Source organism: Astyanax mexicanus, chromosome 3 (assembly GCF_023375975.1).
Source record: "Astyanax mexicanus isolate ESR-SI-001 chromosome 3, AstMex3_surface, whole genome shotgun sequence".
NCBI classification, from domain to species: Eukaryota; Metazoa; Chordata; class Actinopteri; order Characiformes; family Acestrorhamphidae; genus Astyanax; species Astyanax mexicanus.
In genome coordinates, this window is record NC_064410.1 from 31,040,641 (window position 1) to 31,048,998 (window position 8,358).

At 37.3% G+C, this 8,358-nt stretch overlaps 1 protein-coding gene across 1 annotated transcript; it reads left to right on the plus strand.

The window, feature by feature from the left end:
* The first annotated feature begins 429 nt into the window (after window positions 1–429).
* Window positions 430–3,681, plus strand: LOC125799490 (uncharacterized). The gene is made up of 5 exons (XM_049476349.1): window positions 430–529; window positions 622–653; window positions 820–934; window positions 2,181–2,342; window positions 2,455–3,681. The coding sequence occupies exons 1-5, from the start codon at window positions 521–523 to the stop codon at window positions 3,088–3,090; spliced, it is 954 nt and encodes a 317-aa protein (XP_049332306.1). The 5' UTR covers window positions 430–520; the 3' UTR covers window positions 3,091–3,681.
* The last annotated feature ends 4,677 nt before the right edge of the window (window positions 3,682–8,358 follow it).

Genomic DNA, 8,358 nt, shown 5'->3' on the forward strand with positions numbered 1-8,358 from the left:
TTAAGCCACTGACTGTCAATGTTTATCTCCTGGAAGTGGCGGAAGTCTCCCAGAATCAAGAGCCCAAGAGTAAACATAAACGCGCACACAATCGCGTGTGGGAAAGAGAAGGAGAGGGAGAGGAAGGAGTGTGTGTGCCAGTTTTTTTTTGTTTTTTGTTTTTTTGGGCAGGAGATTGAGGGGCAGTGGGGGGGGGGGTTTGGTGTCCAGGTCCGGGGGTACTTTCCTGAATTAATTTTTTTGCAACTTGGCATGACTGTCTTTGCCACAAGCAACAAACAATCAGTTACCAATACTCCATGCAGATCCAGTTAGTTTCTTATTGTAGATGTAATGTTGTATCTTTGCATGTGTTCACTGATTCAAACAGCGTGTGAGGTTTCCTGAGGATTTCCTGGAATTTTAACAGTGAAGTCGAAACTAAAATTAGAGGAAGCCACTCCTTTTTCAGCAAGTCACATTCAACATCATAAGCACAGCATCACAGAGCAGCTATTTTACATCAGTGTCTGCAGCTGAGATGGCCGAGGTAACAGCTCTAAATGCTCTTATTTGTGTTTTTTTACATGTGTACTTCCACAGGATAATATAAATATAAAACCTTGTTGAAATATATTTCAGCGGGGACAAAGAGAACGGAAGAAAAAAGAAAGGTAAGCCACTGCTGTTTAATTTGATTTAAGGAAAAATGTACTTTATTATTGAGCATGATGATTAACTACCTCTTTTTTTTAGCTGCAACATGTAAATTATGCTGAAATTAAATGGACTAGTTGGTTCTCTTTTTCTCTCTGCCTTAACAGTTTGTGTTTTTAACAGGGCAATTAAATTCTTGAAGGCAGATCATTTTGTTCATAATGCTGTCCAGATCGTCAACAAAGCAGCAGCGCTTAATAGTGAAAGTGGTGGAAGGTACAGTGATCTTTTGGATAAGGTATGGATCTAAATGCTGCCACAATCTTTAATCAATAAAAGCTAATCAAGAGCTTGTGGTGTTCCAACACCACAGAATAGGATTTTATTTAGGTGAGATTACTTTTATTTGGGTCCTGGTGAATAAGGTGGATTTCATTGGATGTTCTCTAGTGAGGGGTGGAGTCTTTTGTCTTTTACCTGCTCCTGCGTGAAAAGCAGAGCACTAAATGTTGAGTGGCGGTGGTTATCAAATAAACCAACTTCGTGTTATCTTGTATATTTTGCCTTCGTGTCTTTCCAGTTGTCTGCTTAAAAAAATTACTAGTGTGCGAATACACAACAGAGCTGAATGATTTAATGATTTTTAGAGGAAATAACTTGTCCTACCTGCAGTTATTTTAAAACAATGGATACGTATTTTTATGCTGCTAAATAAAATACTGTTTTTTGCTTCATATTTACAGTGGTGTTAAATAAAGGTGTTTAACTCCTTCATAATTTTTTTTTTGCATGTTTGTCACTCCTAAATGTTTTAGATCATCAGATGAAACTGTAAATGTTAGTCAAAGACAAAACAAGTCAACACAAAAAGCAGTTTTTAAATGAAGAAAAAAAAAACATTTTTTTGTTATTAAGTGCAAAAAACTAAATATCCTACATGGCCCTGTGTTTTAAGGATTTGCCTCATAAACCTAATAACTGGTTTGGTCACTGTTTGCAGCAACAGCTGCAATCAAGCATTGGTTCTTTTACAGAGTATAAAAAATATAAAAATATTATTTTTACCCTACCTATTTTTTAATCACTATGCTAATACAGCATGGGGTAGTTGCTTTTTCGGCAGATGTAATGCGACACACATTTCTTCTTAATTTCTGTGGATATTGGCATGATGTCTAGTTTTGAGTATCTTTTGGTCTACTTCGTTTTGTCATGCAGGTCATATTTAAGTATTTTTTGATTGAGAACAGGTGTGGCAGTAATCAGGCCTGGGTGTGGCTCTAGACATTTAACTCAGGTGTGATAAACCACAATTATATTTAACCTTCATTTATAAACTGCATTGTGTTTCTTGTGTTGTCTATGACTAATATTTACTTTTGTTTGATGATCTAAAATATTTGAGACCGACAAACATGCAGAAAATAAAAAATCATGAACAACACTGAATATTACACTTGTTCAGTACCATTAAATATAACTGCCACATACACATCCTATAGATTTATTATAATCCATGCTTATACTTCTCCTTTCCCCACAAGATGCTTCACAGTATCTTCTTCTTAGGGAACATTCATTGTGCATGGTTTGACCCAGAGGAGATCTTTAATGACAGTGAAATACTGGAGCTGTTCAGAGGGCCGTTTGAAAACTACACAACAGAAGTTCCTGTACGGACACCCTTCTCCTACTTCCTTGAATTGGTAATAAAATCATTAAAAGCAGCAGTAACAGCTTAACAGTATCATTACTGATAAATGATTTGTTTTACGTTAGTGTCTTGTTCTTATTGTATTGTGTGTCTGTTTTTCCCAGGTTGTGAACACCTCTGAAAATGAGCAGAAAGTGAAGAATGTACTGTCTGAAACGTTACAGCAGTGTAAAGGTTCAGACAATCAATATAAGTTGATTTCATCAGTCATATGTATCTGTGAGGAATCTGGGAGACGCTATTATGGCGGGTCTCTGTCCTGTTCAGGTGACGTAGAGAGAGAGATCATGACTGCTGTGTCCTGCTTTCATGTTTGGGATAACTATGTTACTTCTGCTGTTCTGAGTGTGTTTCCTGAGGACAGAACTGAACCAGTTTCCATGACACTGCCCAGGACAGTAGAGAGTAGGGCGTATGCCATAGAGAAGCTCAGTGAGGTGAAGGCTCCTTGTCTGCGATGCCATGAGCTGTTCTCTCTGCCCAATCACTCAAAGAGTAAGAATAAGCCTGGAAATTGTGCTGAAACTGAGGCTATAAGTAACCTTCTTACAAATGAGGCAGTGGTCAAGAACGGTACCAGAATGAATGGACCTGTTCTTGAAGAAGAATACATTCAGGAAAGAATGAGTCAGCACTTTAGGAGAAAAATGATGATAGGAAATCGGGGCAATTACGATATCCGTATAATCTATGAATGGCAGCAAGGTCAAGATGCAGTATCAGCAGAAACGTTTTTCTGAAAAGTGAAAAAACTGTTTAAACAAGCTGCCTACAAATAATCCTCCAGCTTCTCTTAATGAAAGTGAGACATATTAGTGCGTGCATGTACAAAACAATGTGACGTAGCTAACACAATTAAAACCAGTGTTCTTTTATATTCTCATTTGTTTTATTTCCTTGAAAAAATGTTTATTAGTCAGTTTTAAACTATTTTTTTACTGTGAAACTGAATGAAAATATAGCAAAAATATTTCAAAAAAACTATACACATGCAATGTCCCTGATATTCATAAAAAATCCAAGATCAAAAATTAAAAAGTATTAATAAGTATTATAAACATGCAGATTAAGTTCATTTTTACTGAGTTTCAAAACTGGAACACACTGGAAATGTGAACACACTCACATTTCCCTGTTGGTTTGTGAGCAATTTAAGCTGTGCTTCTTATTCCTTATTTAGTTGAAACCTCATGCTATACAAACAAACCTATACCAACACTATGCATACGTTTATTCTACACCAACCAACCTATAACCTATACCAACACAATGCTTATGTTTAATAGTGCTATGTGGAAAGTATAACTTGGTGTAATAAAAAATGCAATGAATATTGTTTGTAATACCTGCTTTTTCATGTGCAACATTCTTTGTGTAAAGTTGAAAGGAAAGTGTATTTATTATGTTGCAACTTATAGGATTGATTTTCTGAACAGAAGGGTGGGGGGAAGTTCCTATGCAGTGTGTGTAGTTAACATATAGGGTGGCAATACTAAAATGATTTTATCTTAAAAAGCTTTTAAGAGCAGGTGTGGTTTCTATGCAATGATGCTTCATTTTTGAGAGTTATCTGACTGTCTTTCTGCTTTGTTCCACTTCACTGTCCTTCTTCTTAGTTTTTTTGTCTGTATCATATGCTCAGCATTGAACCATCTCATAATGGAGGGATGGGCAGAGACATTAGTAAATATTTAATATATGAAGTGAAAGTAAAAATCGATTTTCTTCTCTCTTTCCAAATAGAGAGTTTTAAGTGATGTTTAGTGATGAGATGAAGATATCCCTTCTTCTTTGTATAATATTGATTCTACATTATGAGTAATGGAAAAATATACTTTATATAACAGAGGCAGTACACATTAGTAAAGCTACTGATGCTTGAACATCTGCTGATATGCTCACAGTTTAAAGTAACATTTAGGGCCCAACTGTACATCCTGCACAAGAAGACATCATGACACTCTTTGCTATCTTACACCCTGTCAACAGTGTATTTTTACGCCTTGCGCCATTAAAATAGCACTGGAGTTTAGGAATATATCTACTGTATGCTGATGGGTGTGGTGGTCTGGAAGTGAGGTGTGTTCAGGTAAATATCTGGCGTATTTCTATCTTTTGCGTGATTTGATCCGCGTAAGTTGTCATTTTTGCGACCTCACAACAAAACCTAATCTAGCTGTGCGATACGCAATTGATCAGTGCACTACATATTGCTAAAATAAGGCCCTTAAAGTGTGCAGTCAGACTGTTTCAGACTACCTTTAACAAAACTATTAACTATTAGGTTGTGTAAGCTACACTTGCTGCCTCAGCTTTTCTTCCTCTCTTTCCTCTCAGTTAGTAATGAAAAGGCAATAAAGAAATGAAATCAAAATTAAATGGATTTTTCCTCATCACTAAATATTCCACAGTCTACAGTGGTGTTATACCAATGTGGAAGTAATTGACAAAAAGCTACTTAATCACAAAGTAGTAGACCATGTAAAATGACAGAGTGGGCGTCAGTTGACGCTGAGGCGCATATTGAGTAGTGGTCACCAACTTTCTCAAGTCAATTACTACAGCACCTCCGAATTCTTGTGGCCTTCAGATTAATAAAAATCTGGTAAAAAAGTACATTGCCACTGGACTCTAGAGCAGTAGAGACATGTGCTCTCTAGTGATGAATCATGCTTCTCTATCTGGCAATCCAATGGATGAGTCTGTGGTGCCAGTTGCCAGGAGAATGGTAGGTGTCTGACTCAATTTCGCAGCGTAAAACTGCAGTGTGTAAGTGTAAAGTTTGGTAGAGGGGGGATTATGGTCGTTTCTGGAGTTGGGCTTAGCCACTTAGTTCCAGTAAAAGGAACTCTTAACAGGGATAGCCACTTCCTTTTCCAACATGACTACAACAAGACACACTCCTTGGGTTTCCAGATAAAGAAGCATGACTCATCTCTACAGAGTACATGTCTCCACTGCTCTAGAGTCCAGTGGCAGCATGGTTGGTGATGTAAATTTGGATGGAGCTGCTTGACCATGGAAATCCATTTTTTAGGAAGCTCTCTGCACTATTCTTAAGCTAATCTGAAGGCCACATGAAGTTTGAAGATGGTGCAGTGATTGACTGCAGAAAGATGTTTCTGCTAATAAAAATCAATTTTATTGAAAAAACATGAGGTTTTATATCCCCACAGGCAAGGGTGTAGGAGCGGGCTTGATATTGGGGGGGACACATTTGCCAATATGAACCCAAGCCCACCCTATAGTTTCCTAGAACAACATTTGTGGAAATTACTTTTAATTAAAAGTTAATTATTATTAAGGTGATTGTACAACCTAAACATGTTACTCCACGTTACAGTTACTGTTGTTAGAAAAAAAATATTCATGCAATGTCTAAATTATATACAAATGACAAAAATGATCAAATCAAAAGTGATCTAGCCATGATGATATTCGTGATAACATCACGGCCTTCTCACACTAAACCTGTATCACTCCGCAGACGCGTTGCCGAGTAACGGCGTATATACACAGGACAACCGCAGCAGCGTTAGCTTAGCACAGGCTAGTGCTCAGCCGCGGCACGCTCGACCGCAGCCCGCAGCGCTGTCTCGTCTTACGTAGAAAGAAAAGGAAAGAAAATTGCTCGGTTAATGCCGTCTGACAGCCAGAACGCTAACCAGCCAGGCTAGGCTAAGCTAAGTTAATGCTGAGCTAAAAGGCAAGCTACGCTAACCTAACCACAGTCCAGCCGGATAGCTAAAACCAACACCACCCAGCAAAACAAGCAGAAATGCTCAAAAAATGCGCAGCTTTCACCTGAAGACGACTCCACGGAGCAGGAGAGAGTATCAGCGTCATTTAACGGTCCTAATGTTACCTTCGCTTATTCCCAATTTTGCTTTCAAGCTAACTTTCGTGGTGTTAGTCTGTATGAACCATACACCGTTTTGTAGTTAAGTTTCAGTTCTGTTACAATTGTGGTGGAACTACTTTTTGGCGGAAGGCACAGCCCATATTAAAGTGCATTCATTCTTAATTTCTTAAAGTTCTTTGATTTATTTTCTTTATTCATTTTGTAAAAATAAACTGTTGTATAAAAGCAATAGAACACTCGAGGTCGTGTGTTATCACAAATAACATCACGGCTGTGATGATCTACGGCATGTTATTCGTGATAACACACTCCCTCTCATGTTCTATTGCTTACATATGTAAAAAAATATAACAAATTTGGTTATTATTATTATTATTATTATTATTATTATTATTATTATTATTATTATTATGTATTGGCATGTCAATTCTGTTGTATATTTACATTTTCTCCTGGGTGTTTTTTTTTTCTACTGAGAGCTCTGCTTAAGAAGGTGTCCCTTTATGTAAAAGAATGTAACTTTACGTTTCATAGAGATTTTTATAAACGTCAGGACATGTGGTCTTACTGTGAAATACAAATGAACAGAAGTCACGTTACATCAGTGTTTCTCAACCCTGCTCTTACATATTCTACTGCATATTAACACTGTTCTGCATATTCTACAGCTTCCTCTGTTTAAAGACAGTTAATAAAGTAAGTGGTGGTATGATGTGTCTAATACACATACATGATTAATTTAGGCTCCATAGGGGGCTAAAGGATTTTAACAGGTAAACTCAGTAAATAGTAAAATGTATTAGCTGATCAGCTGGATCAGGTAGAAAGCACAATTTTGGGGCAGTGATCAGGGTTAAGAAACTGCTTTAAACTACAAACATAACGTACTGTATTCTGGCTATCCACTACATCTGGCTTCTAGATAACTAGTTAGCTAAATTATTTTTTGTTCATTATAGCCCACAGTAAGTCCTGTAATACTAAATTAATAAACACTGTTTGAAAATGAAATAGTGATTAGCTGATCAGGTACAGGACAAGTTAAACATTACATATTTTTTTTTTCTCCCAATCTAGCTAATTCCAAAGTTAAGCTAACTCACTAACACAGCTGCAGTTTATTAATCACAGTGGGTTTTGATCTGTGTGCTGATTCAGATACGTGTATTTTTAACCAGCTATCAGAAACATATCATCACAGTTTACGTGGTTAGCCTACCGTTTCCTTTCTTTTAGAAAAATCACTGTATATCCAGATCTGTTTTAAAATCAGCTGAAGCTGCTGCGTCCTGAGCCCGCTGCTAAATCTCACAGCGCCGCAAAACCAGCAAGCCGATTGGCTGTTTCTACTGAGAGGCGGGACTTAATACCTGAACCGGCTCCTTGATTGGTCTGGTCTGTCTCATTAATAGTACAGCTGATCTGAGCGAAACGATATCATTTTTGGGGGGGACAAATTTCCTACGCCAATGCCCACAGGGATGAACAGATATTCACATAATGTAATAACTTTGCTGAGTTGCTGAAAGCACTGTTGCTGTGATAATAGAATATGGACAGAACACAGTTTGTGGCAGTGCAAAAAGAAGAGACACAGGAACACTAAGAAAGGAGAGTGTTTCTTTTTATTGCTGCAAACTGTGCAGTTATGTCTTGGAAATATAAGCAGAAATGTAAATGATTACAGGTAAATAGATGCTGCAAGTGCTTCCCCCACTGCAATATAACATTATTATTTTTTGAGTAGTGTACCTCACTAAACATGGCCCTCACCTTCTAAACATGGCCCTGTGTACCCACTTAAAGACATTTCATTCAGAAATGTTAAATTTTGACAGGGGGAGCATAATTGAAAGTAAAGACGCAGGATAGTGGTTTAAGTGGTTTAAAACTGCTGATTTGTTACCAATCGAGCATTTAGTTTGGGGCCTAGTCTAACAATGTCCCGGACCTAAAAAACATTTATGTCATCAATCATAATTCATATTCCTTTGAGGAACATGGATAACTGTAAATGTAATTTTTCATAAGGATTAACAAAACTCAGAATAGATTATATTTAAGAGCAGGTGTGGTTTTCTCTGCATTAATGCTTCATGGCTCAGACTTATCTGACTGTCTTTCTGCTTGTTCCACTTCACTGTTC